This window comes from Cyprinodon tularosa, unplaced genomic scaffold (assembly GCF_016077235.1).
Source record: "Cyprinodon tularosa strain WSP-4 unplaced genomic scaffold, ASM1607723v1 ctg8, whole genome shotgun sequence".
Lineage (NCBI taxonomy): Eukaryota > Metazoa > Chordata > Actinopteri > Cyprinodontiformes > Cyprinodontidae > Cyprinodon > Cyprinodon tularosa.
The window spans coordinates 1,404,104-1,430,043 of NW_024039562.1; the positions used below are offsets into that span (position 1 = coordinate 1,404,104).

Genomic DNA, 25,940 nt, shown 5'->3' on the forward strand with positions numbered 1-25,940 from the left:
AATAAGAGGAGAAATTAATTATTAATTAGAGGTGTATAAGGTACCCAGCAATTTTACCAAAGGTAGAGTAACATTAGTATACTCAAGCGTATAAATTGTACTTTGTAAAATATCTACAGTATACAATAAAAGGTGAAAAAAAATATATAAATCAATAACATGATAACAAATTTGTGCAGAAGAAACCATTTTTGCATCAAATGTCACAGCCTAAATTTATTTAACCAATCTTTAAAATAGTTGACTTATATATGTTAGGAAAGGACAAACATCTTATCTACTGTCTGGGTTTTCACCTGATCTCCGTTACTCATGGTCGATAACAAGAACATTTACTCAAATAAGAGTAGAGATACTCTTAACAAGAACATTACTAAATAAAAGTACAGTAAAGTGCATCTATTCCTAAAAGTTATTTTTTTTCTAAAAAATACTTAACTAAATGTAATTAAGTCAATGTAACTAGTAACTATCCACCTCTGATTATGTTTCCAGTGATTTTAAGGTTCAGTTTTGAACAGTATATGTCTAATTCATAGACCTCCTTGTCTCACAAAGTAATGGTGAAAACACGCATTGCTCTTAGGTTAATTTAATTATCATGATCTAACTACACATGAACAGAAAGCACACCAGAGTAAAGTGACTTCCTGTGGTTGTGGAGGACTGTTAAGATCTATTACTTTGTCAAGAATCAAAAGCTTGTTTGATTTTTTTAAGAAAGAAAATGACCTGATGTATTTGTACCCAGCTTAACAAAATAGTTTTTAATAACGAGAACCGAGTAAGAGAAAATATAAATATATGTTTTATAAAACCTTCAAAATAAAAAGCTTTACACTCCGATGCAAATGTTGGTTTTTTACACAGGAAAAGGAGAAAAAGTAACGTTTTAGAAAATCTTCCTTTGTGCAGACACATTTGATAAGGTAAAATGTGATTGAAAAATCAATTTATTTCATTAACTTCATTCTCTGAACGATGTTTTCTTGTGTTTATTTCTATAGATAATGATTTCAAGGTAAGACAGAACTTTTAAAATCAGGATATAACATCAGACAGATAAAAAGCAGGTATGTTTAATACCTGCTTAAATGTATCTTTTTCTATGCAGAACCAAAATGTTTTGGATATTATGTATTATCAATTAGATTTAGTCATACATATATATATTTGAAAGGTCTAAGGTGCAAAACTATGATTCACACCATCTGAATCATACATGATATCATCACTCTCCAGCTGACATGGGATCATTTACTGCTGTTCAAAAGATTTGACTTCTTGTACAGTTAAATCTTCTCAGACATATTTTCTTTCCCCTGTATTCTCATCTCATTTCTACAATCATTTTTAAGTGTTTTTATGCCCTCAAACTCTTTCAAATGTCTCTCCATTTGACTCAGATTTGGAGACGTGCTTGTTAGGAGTTTTTTAATGTGGTGTAATTACCTGACAGGAAAAGAGAAGTTAACCAGTGGGAAGGAACTCTAAAAATAAAAATAAAAAATCTCCATCAGAAATATGGCTTTCCACTCTGACAAATGTCACCTGCCTTTTAGGCTTTTATATGAGCTGCTGAGAGTTTGAAGGTTTGAGCTCTTTGGTTGAAATGTGAGGTTTTGCAGACAGTACCAGGTTGTTAGTTGTTATTTTCCAGGTGAGCAAATGTGTCTTTCTCGCACACAGTGGGAGCATTTGATGGGAAATTGAACGTCTTTGAGCAAATACGTCTTTAGAAAGAGTCAACTGGCCTCGGGCTCTTGCTGTTGAGAGATTTCCATATCAAAGATCAGGTGAGGAAACGAGAATGGGGAAGCGGAGGTGGGGGTAAAAATGGGCATGGTGGTGTGTATGTGTGGGGGGGGTTGATGAAACAGAAATTTCCTCCAAAAAGATCCCCAACCCTTGTTATTCTGTCGCTCCTTTGTGCAGCACAGTTTAGTCTGTGTGTGTCAGCGCTGTCTGTCTCCATCTAAACTGCCCGCTTTACTTAAACACACACACAGAGCGAAGGAAACACAAACACACACCTTTACTCGAATCAAATACGCCACGAATATCACCTACTGTCTGACCGCAGAGACTCGCAGTGGAACAGAGGACGACTTTCTCCCTTTAACAGTGCATGATGTCTGACCTGCCAGCCTCTGCCAATATTTGGATCTCTGTTTAATATTGATACTGAAGCATAAAACCATAATTTTCCCTGGAACTATGTCCTTTCTCCAGCCATAAGTATCAGAGCTGACCCATGGAAATGATGGTGGCATGCTAATTAATGGATCGCTTTTTTCTTTTTTTTAGAGATGTGTGTGTGCGGTGAAAATTATTCGGCTTTGTAGAGTTTTGTAATCCAACCATGGACTCAGGCTAGAGTGCTAAAGTGCTGCTAACAAGGCCTGTTTAACATTCTCTCCCCTGCTCAACATACAATTATTCCACTTCGCTGCCATTAACATGTACAGTAGGACTGGGCTTTTAATTGGCCTGATATGACTAATGCCAGATCAACTTGGATTTGCTAATTAGTTTTTTGCTTTAAAAGTGCCATCAGGACATGAAATATTCATTGATGTGAGGTGGAGTGAGGACTGTGGGTGGTATTAGTGGGATATTAGTGGTACAGGCAGGCTGCTCAAGCGTGCCGGTAGAAGAGACTGAACTTACGTTGGCCTGTTGTGGTCGGTTATTCATACTTTGGGAGTGGTGTTAGCTTTTCGTCATGACTCCAGACACCCACACGCACAGAGAAGCACGAATTATTGCCGCTCACACACACACCACCTCCCTACTCGGCGTCACAAGGCCACCTTTTCTTTTCCAGCCCCCACCCTGTCTCTTTCTATGTCTCTTCACATTTCTATTATTCTATCTTTTATGCTCCTTTGCCATTCATTTTTTCCTCTTCTTACCTTTTCATTCAGCTCCACCCCTCCATCCAATCTTTTGCTCATCTTCCTTTTTTTATTTTTCTCCAGGCCTCCTCATCCTCTACCTCTGCTTTATACATACCCTCCGCCTCCTTTTCTTTTTTCCCTCCTACTCCTTAATCTTCCACCTCTCCTTATTCACCACCCCCTCCTACTCTCTAAGTGGGCCAGGTGCCTCCTGTGGCCTCCCCTACTCCATTTCTCATTTTACCCTTCCTCTACTCCTTTTTTCTCTCTAATTTTTACCTTCTTGCTGCTCCCTTTCTCATTTTTATCCTTCCCCTTGACCCTATGGCTCACATTGATGCATCTTGTTAATGCCACAGCATACATCTGATGCAGTCAACACCCCTGTGAAACTTTTAAGAACTTTCAGGAGACTGACTGCAAGTGTACACATGGATCTCAAGAACTCTGCATTCACAAAAAGTCAGCAAAAAATACATTCACATTCCATCAAAGTGAAACTTATATATATATTTATTGCACACTGATATATTTCAAAATTTTATTCAAATGAGTATGGCTTAAAGCTATTAGCTGCTCAAAAAAGTTAACTATTATTTTGCAAATCGATTTATCTGTCAATTATTTTTTTAATTAAGCAATTAATAATCAGATAGCAAATTGTTCCTTAAAGAAGGCTTTTTACGAAATCAAACCAGGAGAAACTAAAACTTTTCTATTTGAGGAGTTCTTGATAGAGAATATTGATGGATGAAAAGATATTAAAATCTTAAATGAAAAATGTTTATTTATATATTTTTTCAATCTGTGTATAATTAGTGCTCTATGTGGGTTGCTCTGTCAGCTAAAGACATGTTTTATAGTCTCTATACTCCTGTTAACGATTGATTGATTACTAAATTAGCTTATGATTATTTCAATAATCGATTGATCACGATTAATATGATTAATCCGATTAATTGTTTCAACCTTAGTGGGCTGTGTATGTTACTGTAGTAAATTAGAAAAAAGAAACAGTGATAGAGAGAGAGAGAGTTTCACTTTTTTTAAAATAGTTTCTGAAAATGAAGCAGGTTTTCCATGATAATCTTGTTACTGGTTGTTTTTTGGAGCTCCTTTTTTGGAGCTTTAGTTCCTTTTATTGAAAAGTTTAGATCCAAGTGTAAACAGAAGTGAGTAGCTTCACATCCCCTTTTCGATTGCGTGGGGCAAATATCCCCCAACGGCCCTCCTGCTCCATTCTCCAGCACTGTGTGTGGAGACACACAAATACTCACCTTCTCACGCAGGTACACATGCATTCAATCACACATGCATATGACTAGAAATCTGTCACTGTTTTCTTGTTCTACTTCTGCTCAGTAAATGTGTACAGGCAGCAGAGAACTTGCTTTTTACCTCTTGTCCTCTCCTCTTTCCGTTTTTTCTGTCACCCAACTCTTCCTCTTTTCACTCGCTGTCATTCTGCCTGCCTCTTTTGCACCATTCACTCTTTTACTTTCTCTTTTTCTTTCACCTCCTGCTCCATCCTGTCTTTTATCTTAAGGTTGTGTTGATGTGTGCGCTGGCGTCTGTCACAAAGGGGGGTAGTAGTAGATGATTTGTAGTTTTGGACATGGCAGCTGATATTGCATCACAATGTGGAACACTGTGACCTCTTCAAAATGGGGTTTGAGTTTGGAATTGTCTTTAGTGGGTAGAACCTACTCCCCTCATGTTAGGGGTGCATTTTCTGCCTGTGTTTTTTGTGTGTTCTCTCCATGACTGGCAGGGAGGGTAGGGGTGAAGCAGTAATAGCTCAAAAAGCCTGCGAGCCATGGCAGTCGATAATGTTAGTCAACAGGTGACAGTCAAACGTCAAAGCTAATTCAAAGTGATGCTGTCAGAGTAAATGGTGGAAGAATAGTTTTGGAGAAGAGGTGGAGGAGGCACTGAGCTGACAAAAAAATTAGATCTTAATGGAAACCTGAAATTCCAGGTGGGGCATTTGTCTGATCAAAGTCTCTTCTTCGTCAGTCACAGAGAACCAAGTAGCCTAAAGACATCCACCCACGCTGGACAATGCAAATGTCCTCTGCGCAGTTTGTTTCAAGTTTTATTGCAAAAATAATAAACTACTTTAACCCAAAGCCTTATTTTTCATTTATAGTGTTTTATGGAAGTATCTACAACTCTTTTCCAAGTTTTGTCTGCAACAACCTCATACTTTGCTAAATTTTTTTTGGAGTTTATGTCAAAGCACAAAATTACTATGTCAAAGTATTTTTTTTCCTTTATAATTTTAATCTGAAAAGCGTTATCTAGACTCCTATTCAGCTCAGTTGAGTCAAAACTTTGTGCTCCATATTTTGCTTCAGTTACAGATGTAAGTCTTTTAGGATATATCTTCAGATTTAGAGATAGAGCATCTAGAGCTTTTTCTAAAGTGAGACAGAATAAGGAATATTAATGAACAGCTGAATAATAACATGTTTGCAACATATTTTGAATTAGATTTATCTCTGTGCTTTAACAATACGAAATGAGTAAATTAGTATATATATATTTTTTTCTCTTAACATGTTTCATTTTCCTCCTGGCTGAATTTTTACTCTCTATGTCCTCCTAGAAGGTAAACCTTCTCCCTAACAGGTTTTCTCCATTAATTGTCCTGTGTAGCTGAATTTTCCTATCAGCTTTACCCAGCTTACCTATACCTGAGTAAGAAACAGCATGATGAAGTGCATGATGCTTCCATCACCATTGTTAGGATAATTATCACTGATGATGTGTGAGTTTATTACACCGTAATATTAGCTACCAGTCAGAACTGATGTTTTCCCCAGTATTTTATCTAATTAGGACAGTTCCTCTGTCCGGATATACAGTTAGCATCTTCATTCTGTATGTGGCAAAGATTTGGGAATGGAATGAGTGCGGCGTCCTTCAGCTAAGAACACAATGTCATATTTTGATATGGCTGGAGCTTTGGATGTCTCCTCATCTGAAAACGTGTATGATGTAATGATGTGATGATGTGGCAGACTGGAGATGTATAAAACGCTTATCTAACTGTGAATCATGGCCGCTTCACTAGAAGTGAACCCGGTTGGTAAGGAGCTGCCTTCTGTAACTCAAAGCAACTTCTCTGATCTGATTAAGATTACAATTTCTATCAAAATCTGCAGTCATGTCTCTTGGTTATTTAATACATACACATTATAAAGTGTTATTTAAAGAGTTTGTCCTGACTGGTTTCTTTTCAGGAAAAATAACCAGAGAGAGAAAGCTTCAAAGTGTAGACACAGAGATTTCCTATAACACCATGTTTCATCATTTTTATGAATATTTAGTTTACTCAAAAAAAAGTCTGGTTCCCATGTATCCAGATCACCCTTCCAGATATTTTCAGTTTTCACGCCATGGATTGCAACAAGGTGAAAAAAGTACCAACATAGCTTTTCTTACTCCCCCTTTTCCGTATGGGCTATGTCTGTGGACTGTACAGCTAGCAGTTACCTTAAAACTTTGAAACCTGTCAACTCACGTGGATAACTGTAATTTTTTTGTTCTTCTTTAATCTGAGATTAAATAACTTCTTTAGGTGAGCTATTTTTGGCAAGATTCCTTTTAGGGGTTTCAGACTAAAGGACACTGAACAAAAACGCACAAAACCCTCTTTGATGTTTACATGTTAAAATATATAAATAATGTATCATGATCCTTAAATGTATAATTATACACCACTTTATGTTGGTGTATCAGATAAAATTTTGATACGAAATATTTTAGTTTATGTTTATAAGAAGACAGCATGTGATTAAATGCAAAAAGTCCAAAAAAAGGGGGGGGGGGGGGGTTGAATTTCATTGCAAGCCACTGTTGCCTTAGAATATGTAGTGGAAAATTGCAGGAATGGTTCCATGCAAAATAGCCAATCAGAGCCCAGCACAGAAACAATAGAGACAAAGACCTTTAATGATTTTACATCTTTGCTGATTGCTGTTAGATTCCACTCAGCATATTAAGAGTCGAAGACGGTTTGTTGAAACTGCTGAGGAGCTTACACAAAGGCCAGACCTACAGTATTGACATTACGCATTGATGAGCACCTGAAGTGATACAGTCTGCAGCTTATTGAACTCCATCATGCTTCCCTGCCCTATGTCCAACTCTTCTTTTCTTTCACTTGCTCCTCTTTTCCTCCTTTTTTCACATTCCTTTCTTCTCTTTCGTCTTGTTTCTCCCTCACCCTACACTGTCTATTTTTTTTATTTCAAAATGCAAGCCTCTCTATATTTAGATGCTCTTCTTCTCTCCCCTTGATTCTTCTCCCTTTATCTTACCTCCTTTTTTTGTCGCTGTCATTGAGGGACAGATTCGGAGAAGCGCTCCAAGATTTATCAGTGTTGCATTGTAGCTGCTTTTTGATCAGCTTGATGACTGACAACAGAGCCTAAGGGTAATAAATACAAGTGTGCTTTTCTATCTATATGTAAATCTCTACTGCTCAGTTGTTGTTGCTTTGTAGATGGTGGAAACAGGTTTAAGTGAATCTTGTTTATTTATTTGGAATTACCAGTGGAGTAAAGTTTACATTGTGCTGTATGGGTTCTTGAACATGAACTGAACGTGTGTGTGGTGGGTCGTCGGGTGGGTGCTGGTGGACGCAAGGCGTGCCGGTTGAACTTGTGAGTGCACACTTAAGCCGCTGCTTCTTTGCTCCCCTCTGTGCATGAGTTCATTGTAATCTGGTGCTCAGTGTGGATTTTAGAGAGCTGCCTGTGTTTGGTGTCTGACAGTGACAGTCACACCAAGTTACCCCTGCACGCACGCACGCACGCACGCACACACACACCCACACCCACACACACACACACACACACACACACACACACACCCACACTCCCAGGACACCCGCCTCGGCACCAGAGAGCTACTGGCCACCAGCAGTGAGTCACCATCGTTCAGTCATTCAGAAGCCACACATTTTAACAAACAACAATTAGCTCTCAGTCATCAGACACTTCAGACATTTATTCCCACAGGATTGATATTTTGGTACCATATGATCTTTTTTTTATTTATTTATACACTCTGTCACCTTTCCATTCTCTTTCTCTAACCTTCCTCTGTTCTGTTTAGTCTTTCTGTGTGTGTGAGTGTCGCGTATGTGTTTCTTTGTCTGAGACCTTTGGAGCTGCTGACTGCTTTAACAGCTTGTGAACAGGCTGCTTGTGTTCTTTGTGGTACAGTCATGTACAGTCGTGTCTGGCTGAGTCGTGACAGGTTGCTTTTTTTGCTGTGACAGGTTTGTGATGAGACCTACGAGAGGCTCTGGACGTCCACATGCACTTGCTGACACACACGACACGTAGGCATAGAGACGCTGAAGAGCTTGTTGGCAGAGGGGAGGAAAAATGGGGACGCTTTCTAGAACTTATGCGGGTCTAAAGTCTTATTAATGTTTATTTCAAGCGCTAAGCTATTTTTGTGCTTTTAGAAAAAAGAGATAAGACTTGACAAACAGAAACTGGCATAAATATCAATGAAGGAAAGGAATACTGATACTTCTTCACACTAAAGTTTCAGATGGACAAAATATCCAGATATAAAGCATGCTGCATAACGCAGCTTTTTAACATACTGGATGGCTTAGATTTAATTGGCTCCAGATCAATCCTCCCTTGCCTCTTTGTGCCCTTACTTACTTACTTTTAAATAAACAACCATGTACTAAGAGGTGGGTAGAGTAGCTTAAACCTGCACTGAAGTAAGATTCACTGTATACTTCTTAAACATTACTTGTTACTCGAATTAAAAGTTGCCATCTAAGGAGCTACAGGAACTAATCATAATGATTTATGCAATATTTAAAGGCGGGGCTAAATGTTGGGATAATCACTGGTGATGAATTGGGGGTGTGGTCAGGATGAGGGGAACTAGGAGCTAGCGTAATCTGAGATGAAGCAGAGCAACACTAGTTGTTATGCAGCAGGTAAATGTTTTTAGGGTCAGGATTTTTTCGTCTGTCACCGTAGGTTAAGGGAGGCTTGGCAGGATGCAGAAGGCCGAAGCATTTTAATATTAGTTGCTAACTCAAGGTGCTGACTCAGCAATGCCTTAGACTAGTTGTGGGGAAGCAGTAGAGGACAGGATGACTGCCTACGATGGCACTTGTCTGAGCAAGTCTGTTTTATACCCAAATGTGGTGCTAAGATGATGCAGGATGATGCTAAGGTGATGTGTCGGCATGTGTACCTACTGACCTACCCACCCAGCCATCCATGGCTTTGTAGGTGAAGTGTGGAGATTAAGAAAATGTGTTAATATGATGTAAGTGTGATATGTAGAAATAAATTGTAGTCTGTCATATACAAAAATATGTGTGGGTGAATGTAGATAAAATTTAAAAATGAATTACTATGCATATTTTTATTTATTCTCAATTTCCTGACAAAGAAAGAAGTGAAATATATTCATTATTTATAAAAGTTGTTCTTTTATTCAAAAGAAAAACAAAACTACGCAGATTTCCCAAAAATTATTAACTCAATGGGTACTTTTACTGCATTACTCCCTAAAACTTGTGTTCCCATGACTTCCCTTAACAAGAACAGAGGTTGGACAATCACTTGATGACTCTGTTGCAATGATTCAAATGGGGCTTTTGCTGATGAAGACTGAGTGAAGTAATATAATTATCACATGACTCCATCCTTTCAGTGCCATGCAGCTTTTTGTAGAACCTGAAGCATTGGGTCTATAGGTTATAAGAGAAGTACAGATTGTTGTTAATAGCCTACATAAATTACAAACATGTTATAGTGTTAGCTAAAAATGCTGCTTTCTTTTAAGTATCTTTTTTATATGTATTTTTCTTTCCTCCAAGTTAATTTCAAAGACCTAATTGAGGCTGAAATACCTGACATTGTGTCTTCAACAGTTATTTTATTAGTAAAAGCCTGCACACCAAACAGTGTTTGGCATTATAAGGTCACGCTTAGCAGTGGTATGTTCACACATAAGAGAAATCTACCCAGCTGATTTCTGATCAAGATGAAAATATTAAAATGATGCTGACCAGCCAATTGTTTCTATACATTTCTATTAATTATACACTTATTCAGATTCTCAGAAAAACACCCTGTCCTTTTATCTTCTAGATCAAACAAGGAGTAATTATGACAAAGCAACTAATAATCCTAATATAGGTTACTAAATTGTATGGAATGTGATCCTTCATAACAGCAATTGAAAGTTAATGGGGTGTTTTAAAACTGAAGTAGGTAATAGATAAACCCAGCTGATAATCCATCAGTACTTCTGCTGTGTTTCTGCATTGGTGGAAACTAATGCGTACGACCAAAGTTAACAGCAACATGCATTAAAAAAAAGACCCACTGAGGCTACCTGCTCCCACCCATTCTTTGTCTTATGTTCTTTGCTCTCCTTGTTCAGCTCCTTTATTGCCTGCTTCGGCTCGCTTATCCCCATACTCTCACCTACAGTCCTCTGTGGTTGTTTCATATTGTCATTCCCCTCCTTCTTTCTCTCCCTCTCACCCCCTCCTTTCATTTTGGGTTCTCCGACAGTGGTAATGAGATGTTTCATTATTTGCGTTTCACAGCTTTTAATAGAGAGAGAATTTAGGCTAAGCCCCGGGTCGTCAGGCAGGGAGTTACCACGGGAGACGTAAAAGGCTTAGGGGGCCTGGAGAGAATGATAGCCCAGAAACCACACATTTACGTGCACATTCTCCTACTTTCATGAGTGCAAATGAGGAAAATAGAAAATAAAGAATGTCTTAGAGATGGAAAAGATGCAGGTATTACACCCTGTTTTCAAAAACTGTCACTGATAGTTCATAAGAGGTGGCAGGAAGTTTAAATCTGGCCTGAAAAGAAATCATCACCAATGTCTCACCTCCTTTCTGGACACTCTGGGATGATCCCTATCCATCCTGGATTTCCATCAGATCACTAGAGGTTTAACACCTGTTTGGCTGAAGGTGAGAAGACACAACATTACAGAAGTGACACATTGGTGTCATAAGCTTGGGAAGACCTTTTTTATTTTATTTAGAGACAGAGCTTTTTGTAAGTCTTTTGACTGAATGCATGATCAAAATGTAACCGTGTTTACATCTTCGGGTGTAAATCAGAAGGGGTGCAGATATTGTTTTGGGGACAGCGGGTGCAGGGTAAGACCCTAGAGGGGCGGAGCAGGGGATAAAGGGAGTCGTGTTAAGTCTCTCAAAGCCTCTTAGATCCTTTGGTCCCTCTCCACATGACACGACTATCCTTTGAGTCAATCTCTTCTTCCACCTTGCCTCCTTGGATGCTGTCCAGGGAAACGTAGGACAGGGAAAAGGGAGAGTGTTTTGGAGGTAGAGTTACAAAATGTGGGCATGATTCGAGCATCCAGGAGGGGTGGACAGATGGAGGATGTGTGATTAAAAGATGCAAGGCAGACTGACAACACAAAAACGCACAGGGACTTATAAAAAAAGTCAGAAACAGACATGAACAATAGTTTGTTTTCAGCAGAAGAGAAGAAAAAAAGCCATTTACATCTAATAGCTTTTTGGGTTGTTTTGCTCTAATTGCAGCTTGCATGCCTTCCTGTGTCTGTCATGTGCATGCGCTTGAGTGTGTGTTATTTTTGTCCGTGCCTGCCTTGTTGATGGACTGCCACCCTGGCTTGTCCCGGAAGGCTGCCAGCTCCATCGGATTGGGGATTAACCCCGGGATAATGGCCTTGATGCCCAGTTGAGTGGAAGCAAAGCTGTTTAAAAAATATTGGCTGCCTGAGTCACTCTCTCCTCTCTTCCTGCCTCCTCCTGTTTCACTCTGTCTCTGCTACATCTGATTGTTCTCCCATGTTTTCCACCTTTCTTTATCTCTCGGAGGTTTTATGTTTTTCTCACTTGTGACTCTTCACCTTGCTTCTTTCTGTGAATCCTCAGCCTGTGTTCATGGCAGCCATTCATGAGCCAGCAATGTGCTCCTGTTCGCGGAACAACAGTTTATTATCCGTCATTATCCATCAGTTATTCAACTTTGGATTGAAAATAATAGGAAAACCTTGAAGTCTAATTGAACTGTCTCATTGTTACTGAGGTAAAGTGAGATCTCTGCTTTACTTTAGAAAGTGGTGGCTACCCTCAGCCAAACTAATTTTTCCTCCAGTTTATAATTATTTTGTTGTTGTAATTTGATGCAATATAAACTTGAAGTCCTTCATTTTTTTACCCTTTAAATGTTTTAAAGCTCTGTTGTGAATCTGATGATGTTTGACCATGTAAACTCTTAGCTTTTGTATTTCACCCTAATACACTTTAAACCTAATTTAATTGCACGGTCCAAATCTCTATGATACTATAAACAAAACTGAATATTCCAATAAGCAGGGATGACAAATATCAGAATATAGTGGCCTGCATTTAAAATATCCGAATAAGCAAAGTGATAGAAGCATTTTGTGTCTATCAGCTTCTATTTAAAGCTTATATAACATATTGGTTAATAACAAATAGTTCAGTTATCATACCTAATTTTTCTTAACGTTGCTTTCTGTTTGAGTAATATCAGTTAATCAAGCATTTTCTAACAGCCCACACTATGAAATAAGTATCTAAATATATGTAAATTTGTGTCAATACTATATCAACTACGGTGTCGTTTAATACTCAAAGCTGCAATATCAGTAATATTTTCAGAAATAAAAAAGTTGTCTTAGGACATGGATATTTATGGGGAATAAGAATTATGTATCTCACATTAGCAGATATTAATGACATTTCCATTGCAGGCCAATATTATTTTAAAGCATTTTTAAATCTTAATTGGAATAAAATCAACAAGCCTGAGAGAAAATATATCAACTGCTCAATAATAATTAAAAAAGTATCTGTAAGGAGCAGGTACAATGGTTTGAATGTGTTTGGTGCATGGTAAGCTGGAGGAACGTGGTGTGATATTCATTCAAAGAAAATCTATTACCTCATCTATCTGACTCCTTTTAAATCAAAGAGAAAAACAAAAAGTGTTCCTTCTCCTAATGAAATAATGCAACAAACTAATTAATGCATTTATAACATGGTGGTACTGTTACATTTACTAACCACAATGTAACCTTGATGAAAGTGACGGCTTTATGTTATTAGCTCCAGGGAAAATCACCAAACAGCTTCTATTTGATGAAAGCATGTGTTTTTACAGTATTTTCAGGTCTGCAGATCTGTGGAACAACGGGTAGGGGAGGGGCTTAGATGTGTTACTCCATACTCCATGCAGTGAGTAAAAAAAAATTGTCAGGTGTCTCATTAAAATAAATGTTTACACTCGTAATGTTTTTTTTAACGGTTTTGAAACTTTGATGTGATACCATGATACTGATACTACCAAAGTAATGTGGAGCCTGTTTACTGTATGTTTACTCCATGGCATCAGTGGAAAGCCTTCCGGTTTAAGTTAGATTTAATAAAAAACAGAGTAGCTTTGTAGAAATGTTCTGCTTTTGGTTAATATAAACTGTGCTTGTTAGCTCTAAACTGTGTGATTTTAGGTCTTTATTTTGCCAACATTTCAAAATAAACCCCTTTATTAGCTTCTTGTAAAAAAATAATTAATGCATCTGTTTCCCTTTGATTATGATAATGTTGCTTTGTAATTGTAAGTGTAATTGTGACCTCTCATTAAGATGCAATGTAAACGACTTTGAAAATAAAAAGATTAAGCTTTAATATGTATTTGGAAGAAATGCTCATTGCTGACAGAGGCAAACGGTCATAATTAAAGTAGATAGAACACTAAATAGAGTACTAGGCATTTATGAAGTAACCTCATCAAACATATTAACCAATTTCTATGTAATAATATCTAATTATACATATAGAAAGAGTTTATTGATGCATGCTTTATCTAAATTAAAACTGATTTTAAGGTAGCATTAGTCCTGGGTAGCCAGATTATAAAAATAAAAAATATATATTTTTTAGTGAATGAAGCAACGAAGCTTTGAACCCTCTTGTTCATTTGCCAATTCATAACAAGGCAATGCACACCCCTGATATTGGCATGCATAGCGACAACCATTTGCACCTAACATTTAAATGATCAACAGGTCCGCCAGTGTTTATACAAGACCACATAACCATTCATAAACAGCATCTATGATATTAATCAGACATGGCTCACATCCATCTGTTTTACTTAATTTTGAGTGGATATTTCACCTACAAGCTCTCAGTTACTTAACTGCAGTTTGTAATCATGCCAGAATACAGAGGAAACAGAAAATAAATGGTGTGTGACCTTGAAATAGTGCATTATTTGTATCCTATCCTATAGCTTTTCATTGACTTGTACTTGGTGACATCAGCACTGATTTTGGTAAAGAGTTGTGCAGGTAATTATACTACAAGAAGGGAGTCAGTCCAGGTGGTGGTCCATCAACATGTCCTAGGATAGATTTCATTAAGGCTGCAAACCAAAGTAGTTTCAAGGATCCGGGCTGTCAGGCCAGTGGTCTGAAGGAAGACGTCCACAATGCATTTTGATTGTGTTCACATCTGTGTTAAGAGCTGCCAGGACATGATCTGATCACTCAAGACACATTAGCACAGGATGGGAATGGGCCTTAGTTCCTCTTGATAAGCCATTACATAGCCTTCTAATTTGGTATTTAGAAAATTAGTCTATTTCTTTTTGATAAGCGTATAATTTGTTCCACTTTAAGGACAAATTATTGTAAAACGCTCAAATTCACTTGATTTGTTTTGTGTTAATCTGTTTCTGATTCATCTTTCTGCCAGTTGATTGTTCTGAGAGATTAGTAGCATTGATTGAATAGAAATAACTGAGCTGGTAGATAACATCACCAGAGTCTCATAACCACATCTACTTCAAATAATCAGCTGTAGAAATGTCCTGAAGGTGAATACAAATCAGAGCATGGTCTGTACCACATGCCTTTTGGAATAAGGCTCCTTTCTATAGCCCCCCCCGCAAAAAAAAATATCAATAAGAAATTTTCAAAAAGGGCGCATGTACAAAATAGCAAAGAGGCTAAATGAATAGCACCTAATGGAAATGCAGGGAAATGATTTTAACATTTTGTTTTTTCTTGTTTTTAAAATTACTTTTTTTTTTTTTTAGGAACAACTTCATAGAATTTATTTAGTTAATATTACGATTAATGTATATGACAGGAAAAAAGGTTCAAAATGTAAATGAAGGGTGACTTCTTGATTGTTATATTATTAAAACAGCAAAATCTTTCATCTTTTTAAAGAGAAATGTAGCACCAAGTGTACAGAATAGCTTCATCATAATGAGTGACCTTACCTATTGAAGCTCTGGAAATTAAAAATTAAAACTTGTGCCTATTGATTGAAGACTCGTTCCACAGAAATATCAACATGTTTTTCAAAAACTTCTCATTGCCAAATTTGTTTTATACTCCATGTAAAATAAGTCTAAATAAGGTGACAATAATAACCAGCAGAATGTCAGAGCACCTTCTGAAAACTCAGTTTATACGGCTCTAAAAGCCTTCCTATCAAACAAATCAAAGTACTACTTTGTATTTGATCCAGAAGGACCTTGCGCTCAGTCTCCCCTCGGTCCTGTGCGGTCAAGGAGGCAGAGAAGTGGCTCGGAGGGACAGGCTGCATTAAAAGGAAACGCAGAAAGGATGGAGCCCCATTCTCTCGCTCCATCACACGTCTCATCTCTTTAGCTGTCTTTCTGTCCGGGGCCTAAAGTGACTTTGCTGTGATGTGACCAGGACAAACAACGCTTGATGCCATAACGGCTCTGTTAAGTGTGCCAATGTGGGTGTTTTTAGTTATAGCTTGTGTTTACACGTTTAGAAGTAGGCGCTTTGTGTCTGTTTGAGGGGAGCAGATTCTTGACTGTGTATTTTTGTGAAAAGGAGGGGTTAGGGAGGACAGTCTCTTTTGATTTGGTCTTAAAAGGGGTGACAGGGTTTTGGAAATCTGGAGGCACTATTTACTGAAACAATAGTTTTTGACCAGAAATAAGTACCACAGACTGTGATCTCATCTCCAGATGACTTCTACCTTCATTTTTTTGTTAGTACTGAGATTTCATAGAGGGACAAAAAAGCTTTTTTGTGCTGTGTGACATGCTGAAAGCATGCTTTAGTTTTTGTAACCTTGGTGAGACTGCTAATGCTTTAGACACAAATATCTCTCCCTCTCTTTCTCCCTCTCCATAGTTGATTGTTTGACAAGTTCATTTTACCTTACTTTTCCATCTTGTGTCAAGTGTCTGTTTCCACAAAAAAAAGTGTGCTTTGAATCAAGGCTTTACTGCTTAAAAGAACAGACTTTGTTCCTGCATCTCATGGGTTAAAATTAAAACGGAAAAGAAGAAAAGACTGGATGGGTGTTTATGTATCATATAATAGGGGTAACTTGGGATTGGTCCCTCTGCAAAAGGGGCTTCTGACTGGAGGGAATTGGATATGCCGAAATTAAACGAGCCAATTAGGGAAGCTAAGAGTTTAGAGGTCAAAGCGTGCCCCATTAAAGCTCCTCTTCTCAACCTAACTTTCTAATTCAGAATGTCTCTTAGTCTGCTGAAGCAAGAAATCTGATTAGATCTCCTTGGCTTTCTATCTCTGGTCCTGTTTTTGTATTACCCTTTACTGATTGCTGCTTTTGTTTAATTTGATTATTACAGACATAAACTGACACTGTAACCTCAAATGCTCAGACTTATTCAGTATGTGGTTTTACAATGCTGATACATATTTCCATCTCTAACAGCTCATATCATCCAAAGATTTAATATTTTCAAACATCGATGGTAGCCTTGATCAATTAGATGTAACATTACATATGTTATGGTGGAAGACATTCTAATAGTTCATTCTGGATTGCTCATGTATTTTGAAACAGCATAAAAACACAAAACTGGTCCGGAACAGTGTGATAGGAGTATAAGAGTTTTATAAAAGCATAATAAACTGAGAATAAAGTGCCCTTACTCCTGCCCAAACAAGCCTCTGTCTCCCTACGAACCTTCAGGGAAAAGCCTTATTTTATTTTATATAATATGTAAAAAAAAAAAACAACCTTGGCTGTAAACTGTGCATTTACAGCAATGAGAGATTTATTTCTGAATCCATTGTTTAAGAAACCAGGCAGAGCTTTTTTTTTTCCTGGAAAGAAAAAAAAAACCCTGAACAATATTGATCAATAAATACGTTTAGTAAAGGGATGCTCTTAAGAAAAATTATTTAAAAATATAGCACCTAACTGTAGTTGTAGATTCAATGAATAAAATATAGCCAATTGTTTTATTTTTGAATCATGATTTAGAAAAGATGTCTTGCAACATTTTCCAATATTTTTTACATAAAGTTTGAGTGGAACCTGTGGCAACACCTAAAACCAAGTTTGTAAAATGAAACAAATTACAATCACACCCTGCATTGTTGTGGGCTGCAGATGGTAGTTATCATCCTCTATTTATATGGTCTTAAACAAACAAAAACAGGAAATGGTTGTAATTTAAATCATGAGTTTAAAAAAGTATATGATCACTTCAGTTAACTTTTTTCATGAAAACTGCCTTTTTAGGCTCAACCGAATTATTATGTTCAAAACTAAAACATTTTGCTGAAGTATCTGTTCTTTTGGCTTAAATAATGACAATAAAGTTAGTTAAAAGGCACATTGACTTTCCAAAGTCTGTATTTAAATCTTTGAATGCCTTTTTTTCCTAAAAACCTTGAAGATTGATGTTACCATTGTTTATTAAAAAAGGGACTTTTTTACATTGGGAAAGGTTGAAATGCTGATGACCTTAGACAAATTCTTTAATACATATCTTTTTTTTTTTTACTTTCTATGCTTTCAGATTGAATTCATTAGATGTAAATGTCACCATGTCAGTGAGTAAATACAAAGATTCTAATCTGGTTGAAAGGATGCTTCAATATTTAGCTTTTATTAGAATCTGGTTTATTAATTTAACAAAGTTACTCACAGAAAAAGACATCTAGATGAATCTAAATCTGAAATGATAATTACTCAATAATTACTCCTAATGCATAACATCAACTGAGCATTCTGTGATGCAGACCAATGCTTCGTTACACCATCCACACAGACCAGAAAAAAAACTGGGGAAAAGAGAAAAGGAGGACTATGTCTGTGTAAATCAGTGACTTCTTTTGAATAAGTGATTTCTTTTGTGTTTAATGTAGCTCACATATACTGCAGGCTTTGCAGTTGAATGCACGAGTGGCCCTGAGAAAGGTTGAGCACAACTGCAGTCTCTTTAAAGCCTCTCGGTTTGTCTCTAAAGGTGAGAGGTGAAGCCTCTCAATACCTCTGTCAGTGCTATACAGAGAGGAAAGAATATCTCAAGGTTAGCCCACTTTTTCTTTCAACAAAATATGTGAGCCCTAGGATAAAAAAACATTTGCGTCAAAACCTGCCTTTTGAGTCTCTCAGGGACGCTGTTTTTCAGCACTTACATCCAACTTTCTTTTTCTTTCAGTCTTTTTTCCCCCCATAACTTCAAAAAATCACCAATCAAACTAAAGGCTTTCATGCACTGATAGAGAAGGCTTCAGCTGCTGTCACAATCGCTCGGTGGGCATGTCCACTGCTGTTCATAGGAGGTGTGTTTGTCCGAGTAGACGTGGGAGACACTGTGGATTTATCTGATCTTACAAGCCATCAGGTTGAGCAGAGCTTTGCTAAACATGACCTGAAGTGTGCCAGCCCCCGAGCAAACGCTGCTGTCACCTTGACCAACCCGAGCTGTCATCTCTCTGAGTGGCCCATGAGAGCTGACAGCTGTGGCGTTCCCAAAACAAATCACTGCTGCGTTTGGTAACACTCCGCGTCCACGCGATTTAGCCCTTTCCGAGACGAAAGCAGGAGCGGCGGCTGCTAATGCTCCAGCTAATGCACTGCCTCACCCGGTGTGTTTGTGTGTGTGTGTGCTGGTTTGCCATAGCTTAGATTTATGTACTTTATGCCACCTTCTGCTTGAGTTGACCTGCCGATGTTCACATCTTTCTTTGCAGCCTTCTTTCAGTGGCTTTTCCTTGAACCATCTCTTCATCCTCATTTTTCTGACTGTTCAAACCTTGGGCAAATTTAGAGCCCAAATTATTAGTGGTCCGTTTTCTGGTTTTTCAGAAAATAAACCTTTGGGCTCCCACTTCTAACTGAAGTGTTGGGGAACAGAAACATTAATGTCAATGGTTAAGAGTGTTTTTCATTCTTAGTCATTGAATTGATCAGACTCATTGCAACTTAGTCTGTACACAACAGAGTCTTATTTTTTTTCCTCAAACATGCTTTCTGAATGTGATTAACTTTTTAACTGGCATTTATTAGTACATTACACTGTGATTCAGTATCTCGAATGCTCCCCCACTAATCTCACACACACACCTACCTGTCAGAAGCACTTCATAAACAGAGATATTTGATTATTTGATTTCAGGCTTTTTTTAGACATCAAACTAAAGTGGTGGAGATGTGGTTTCCATTGATGTCTTTGTTTTCATGTCACAGCCATTGCTCGCATATTCTCATCTTTAGAGACCGTCTTAGTTAAATTCCCTTTCTCTTCATATACATATAAGACATATTTAAGACATATACTTAAAGAAAAGAATGTTAAAGATATTTTATAACTAAAATGACATCAGGTATGGGAAGTTAGGGCAGTAGGTCTTTCAAATGGGCCATTATTTTATTCCCCTATAATTCAGCATGTCCTACCAAATAGTGCACATAAACACCCCATTTGCAATGGCAATGTTGCATTAGTATTGCTATGATGGATATTCAATATATTGTGCAAGTGTAATATGTAGCTTTGATTATACACTGATACAGATATTTTCTGAACCAGAATGGTTTTACATCCACAGTTGATGTTGTATTTTTTTTGTCCTGCATTATGACTAAATATGAATAACGCATCAAAGAATGAGCCTTCGATGCCAGAATTCACCTTTTTTTCCCATCAGCTGCATAGCTGCTAAATCTGATAACAGACTTGGGTCTGGTTGGCATCTCATGAGCAAGGGTAGTATTACCCTGTATATGTTAAAGAAATCTATTAAAATATTACCTACTGATATTTTATTGACTTTGGCTAAAGTCTTTTTTTCTACATAGATGCACTAAAAGGATTAAAGTCTTATATCCCATTGTTTAATGCCAATGCGATAATCCTGCAGTCCATCAATATATCTTGCAGAAAATAAAATATTCTCAGCCACACTACATCCCCAGCTTATTGCTTGCATGTTGTCTTTGATTTTTCTGCAGATGTTTTAAGGAGAGGCTTTTGTTCAGCTACACAGATGAACAACAGGAAGGAGGACATGGAGATCTCATCTCACTACCGTCAGCTCCTAAGAGAGCTCAATGAGCAGAGGCAGCACGGCATCCTCTGTGACGCCTGTGTCATTGTGGACGGAAAGATCTTCAAGGCCCATAAGAACGTCCTTCTGGGCTCCTCACGCTACTTCAAGACTCTTTACTGCCAGGTGAAGAAGTGCGCATGCTGAGAGAATTCTGAGGACTATACATTCATTTTGCACCCCTTATTCATTATAGTCAAAAATTAAGAGAGTCTTTTTGTCATCCTGCAGGTTAAGAAAGGAGCCGAGCCTCCCCATCAGACTACTGTTACTCACCTCGACATCGTAACGGCAACCGGCTTCAAAGCCATCTTGGATTTTATGTACTCAGCTCACCTTGCCCTTACCAGTAAGAACGTGATCGAGGTTATGTCGGCCGCCAGCTACCTTCAGATGACGGACATTGTCCAAGCCTGCCACAGCTTCATCAAGGCTGCTCTTGACATCAGTATCCGCTCAGAAATGGCCGATGAGCTGGCTGACTTTGAAATGGGAGCTGTTGCTGCAGGTTTAGGAGGAGGTGGAGGAGTAGCCGGGGTTGGAGGAGGGGTAGGTTTAGCTGGAGCAGGGGGTGTTCCAGGTGCTAGTTTGGGAGGAGGTGGGATAGTGGGTATAGCCTCTGAAGCGTTGGCCTCTATAATTTCTGGTCGCAGCACCTCTCCCTGGCTGGCACGCAGAACTAGTCCAGCCAACTCCTCTGGGGATTCAGCCATTGCCAGTTGCCATGAGGGAGGCAGCATGTATGGGAAGGAAGACCAAGAACCTCCTAAGAGCCATGAGAGCCAAGAGGAAGCCTGCCATGACTCTCAGCCTGCCTGGCCTCATGACTATAGGCCGGTCAGTGTCAAAGAGGAACAAGTTTCTCCTGCCTCTTCTTCTCATCCAAGGGACACTCCCAAAGGGTCAACACATGTAGAACAAGGGACAGGGGGATCTAGTGGTGGAGGTGTTGAAGGACCCTGGCAACCTCTATCAGGGTCAGGCCGGAGGAAGAACAGGAAGAACAAGGATACAGTCAGGCATATTACCCAACAGGCTGAGAAAACCTGGGATCGGCAGCGAGATAGGGAGAGAGACAGAGACAGTAGGCCTGGATCACCACTCCCCTCCATGCTGGCTGTCACTGGATGGACCTACAATGGACAAGACATTCCAGGTAAGACTGACGCCTCTAACACAGTTTATGCCAGCTGTAGTGTTAAAAATTGGAATTGAGAAACATTCCTCTGCAAAATCTCAGTTATCCGGTTCATGGCAACCATAAAACAGGCTGAAGAAGCGACTGGCCTTTCAAACAGATTTTCTGAAAACGTTTAAACACCTATCCAAGTGTCTGTCAATTCTGTCAGCTCGCCCTGAAGCAAACACTCCAATTACAGATTGCTCTAGTGTGAGCCGAGAAAACTGATAAAGACTCCTGAATATATGTTGAAACATCTTCAGAAAAACTGAGCAAAGTCTGGAAGATCAGCCCAAATGTTCCCAATATTTCCAATTTAGCAAATCAAAGGTTTGTCAATGAGGTTTTCCCTCATAATCCAACATATGATTAACGCTCTAACAAAGTCTTTGCATCACATTCCTTAGTTTTTTTTTAGATTTCTTGATCTAACTTTTTTAAAAGCTATTACATGTCGATATTCCTTTTAGCCAATTCCAAGTTTGTTTGTTTTAGGTTTTTTTTTTAGCAAAAGAATAAAACGTGTTCCCACTTTCTGTTACCCCTTTGTGACTATGAATAGGTTGCTCTGAAATAGACTTTTGCTAATATAAAACTAAGACAAAATAGTTGACATGCTTTAAAATTAGACATTTGATTTTTCCTATTTCATTTTCATTGAGCAATAATACAAGCAAGATGTACATTTAGATATTAAGCCATTTTAGTAGCGCTCCAAAGGAGGAGGTATATGGAAGTAAATCTGTGTCGCTGGGATTTGAATTAAAAATGCCACTGAAATTTAAATGTTGTATGTTTGTACTTACTGTTTCAGTGTTAAAATATATATTCAGAACACATTTTTGACCTAAAAAGAAGTACATTGTCATTATTTCTATACAGTTGAAATTTAATTTGTTATTTTCTCTAAATGCTAAAACTTCACATTACTATTTCAAAGTGATTACATTTTCAGTACTTATTTTTCAGTTTAATTTTTGAGTGTTAAAAAAATCTGCATATAATATAACTCAATATTTTCAGCCTGAAAAGCGACACAGATTTACTTCCATATAGGTAGAAGTTCAAGAACTTATAAGAACCTACCCACAATAAGAATATATTCATGTCAGGTAACATATAAGGTCTTATGCTAAAAGGAGGCATTACGAATTAAGGCACAATTACACAAATACAGTGTCTTATTTTGAAAGCAGTTGTACAGAAAAAAGAAGATATCTAGTAGTACATATCGCAAATGTTGCAAATTATCACATTTAAATGTTGTGGTTACATGCAAATTTACATGCGAATGTACATATGTGTAGAATTACAACATCAAATCAAATGTGTTCTAACACAGAAAGACTGAGAATTAGAAGAAAAATATAGAGTAACTCTGATATGTTTATACCTCCTTTTAGCTGCCGAAGAGTTCACTCCTTTGCTGATTTAACAAAATGAAAATGTCTGACTTAGCTTTTTAAAACAGGTTTCTAACATTATGAATTGTTACTTCTGAGTCTTTTTGATGTAGCAACTTCCACACTGAAGAGTGTTATTAATGCCATCCAGATGCATTCTCAATGCTTTAGTGATCAGAAAATTATCATACTATAGTTTTGCCTCTCTGGCTTGCTGCGTAGTGCACATGTACATATTTCTTAAGAAATTCTCTAGTTGAAGATTTTTGTATAGTGTATGTTTTGATAGCTTATATTGGTAACAGCCAACATCATTAGGCACAGCATTTAGTAAATTCTTCTACTCCAACCTGCAATTGAACATTGTTACGTTGGTGTGATATAATTATTACATCCGACTTCCGAGGTTAACCGAGTGCAGCAACTTTCTATTTTAGGAAAGTGATTTAAGCAATAGGGAAAACAAACCAGGTTTGGCCAATCATGTGCTTAGATTAAATGTCTTAACATTAAGTGTAAAGGACTTAAAAGGATAAATGAAGGTCAAAGAAAAGCTTTTTAATTTCCTGATGCAGGGCTGATTTGAGGAGGCAGTGCTACAGTTTAAGTCCTAGCCTGTAAGTTTTGTTTTAATGGATGTAATTACTGAATGACTGGTAGGATAACAAGATTAGGTTCCATAATTGGGTAAAACTGTCGTCTAAACACCTAATGTTGATAAAATCTATTTTAACTTTAAGACTGTTTAACCAATTGCTCAGTGGCTAAAACTAATCAAAGTGTTGCGGGGACTTTTGTGGAGCTCATGTGCATGATACTTTCTAGACTGCCACCTGAAATAGTCCAACAGAAACTCAGAACAACTCTGTGGAAATTGACCTAATTTTTTCCCTCCTCCGGCATTGTGATTAGTGAGCTTATACACTAACGTGTCAGGCCTAAGATGATTATCTAAAATCTTGAAGGTGTGAGGTGAAGCCTTGGTAAATGCAGACGGATATTACAATCCTCTCTTCACTGTAGTTTATGTAAGCCACACTCCCAGTTACACAGACAAGCAAATGCGTACACAAACACAATGGTAAATGCATATTTATTTTGAGATTTCTCCCTTTATCCTAGGGCTTGCAGAACTGTTAAGCAAGTTGTTCCTCTCCAAAACTTATACATGATAAGTTACCTATGTGTGTTTGTGCGTCTTTGTGCATGTTGTGGGCCCAAGGCGTCAATAGGTAGATTATTAAAAGTAAGAAAAGCTAATCCTGGGCGCATTAAGGGAGTTGGCTGTGAAATGGGCACACACGTCGTGCAGTAAAAGAAAACAGGATAATTGAATTGACCTGGGGTCACTGCACGGATTACCAGCACGTCCTCGCCATCCCGGGCTCCTCCCCCTCTCTCTGGGGTTTAGGGAAGGACCTTCTGGAAAGGGCGAGATGGAAGAGGAAGAGAGAGCATTAGATTGGAGGGGTAATTAGAGAGAACAAAAATGCAGAGGAGCAAAAAGGAAATGGGAATTGAACCGTACCTGCTTCTGGGCTTATGAAGTGTTTGTCTCCTTAACTTTACGTGTCTTCAGTCCCTGATTTTGTGACCCGAAGTTGAACCTTATTACTTTGCCCAAGTACAAAATGTCTTGTGGCTCAAAATCACACACACACTCATACATAATAACATACAGCAACAAAGTTAAATGGTACTATTAAGACTGTTGGCCTGTGTCATGGTTCTGGTAGAAGGTAGAGTTTAAGTCTGACTGTGGTGAAGCAATGTTTAATCAGAGCTGTTTGCTCACATAAAGGTTATAGAGGAAGTGTAGAGATGCTGCTGGTCAAAACTCAACTGGTGTTTGCCAAAAGGCAACCAGTCACTCTTGAGCTCTGCTGGCCAACATCAACATGTAAAGAATTAACCTGTCCACTCTTCCTCAGTGGGATGGCTTTGAAATTTAAGAGCAAGTTACTTTGCTACCACTCAAAGTTTTGTAGTTGAGCTTTGAGGCTTTTGTTGGCGTCTGGGAATGTTGGCAAGAAATCTGGTTTTAATTTTAGTTTTAAAGCATAAAGCTCATTAGATCTCTATAACTCCAAATAACAAAGGGTCAAAGGTGCATGCTGCGGCTCTTGTAGACTTATGAGAGTTAGAGTCCTTAAGTCTTAAGTCTTCTTAAGCCCAGGATTTTGTCACCTTTAGTCAGTGATCTAAATTAGGCGTACATGCACCTTAAAGGGCCAAAGAATTAGAAAGTGATAATTTTTATGACTGATATATTTCTACTACATTGTTATGAAACATTAATAATTATTCTAAAATAATATTATTGATCATGCATTTTGCACTGAGCATCCCCAACTAAGTAACTAATCTGATATTTAGCTTTTTAAATAATAGGGCTGAAAAGATTAATCGGATTATTGAAATAATCATCAACTAATTTAGTAATCGATTAATTGTTAACTGGAGTATAGAGACTGTAAAACATGTCTTTAGTTGACATAGCAACTCACTTAGATCAGAAATTATACGAATATTGTAGAAAAAAAATGGAAACGTTTTGCATTTAAGATAAAAAGAAAAAGTTTATCTGTCAATATGCTAAAATCTTCAAGGAACCTTTAGCTGTCGGATTATTAATCGAAAAAATATTGGACAGATTAATCGATTTGCAAAATAATTGTTAGTCGCAGCCCTATGCAATAGTCAGGCTGCAAACCTCCATTTAGCTGCTAAGCAGATATGCTGCTGTATGCCTGCCAGCTTCTGTTTTACAATGTAATTTCTTTAATAAGAGTGATAAATGTGCCTCTTCTGATTCCTTACAATCTGTAATCAGCCTCCATGCTTACAATAACTGTAAGTGTTTTGCCTTATCTGAAGTATTTTAAAATTGAAGATTTTATCTTGTGATTACTGAAAGGTTTAGGAGCCTTCTTTCAGAGAACTTGCTGGCAGTGTAACAATAGTTGAGGGACATGTGGGGCTGAATTACTTTGCAAAGAGCCTGAGAAATCTCGGGTCACTCCAGGCACAATGACAGAATATGTATCA

The 25,940-nt window shown here is 37.9% G+C and overlaps 1 protein-coding gene across 3 annotated transcripts in view; it reads left to right on the top strand.

Annotated features, from left to right (window-relative positions):
• The window catches only part of zbtb46 (zinc finger and BTB domain containing 46), a 93,152-nt gene that overhangs the window by 6,787 nt on the left and 60,425 nt on the right, over positions 1–25,940 (top strand). For all 3 annotated transcript variants that reach the window (XM_038271388.1, XM_038271390.1, XM_038271389.1), the window contains exons 2-3: positions 20,215–20,435; positions 20,541–21,465. In XM_038271388.1, the coding sequence (XP_038127316.1) occupies positions 20,250–20,435; positions 20,541–21,465 (1,111 nt within the window). In that variant the 5' untranslated portion in view covers positions 20,215–20,249. The remainder of the gene's footprint in view (positions 1–20,214; positions 20,436–20,540; positions 21,466–25,940) is intronic.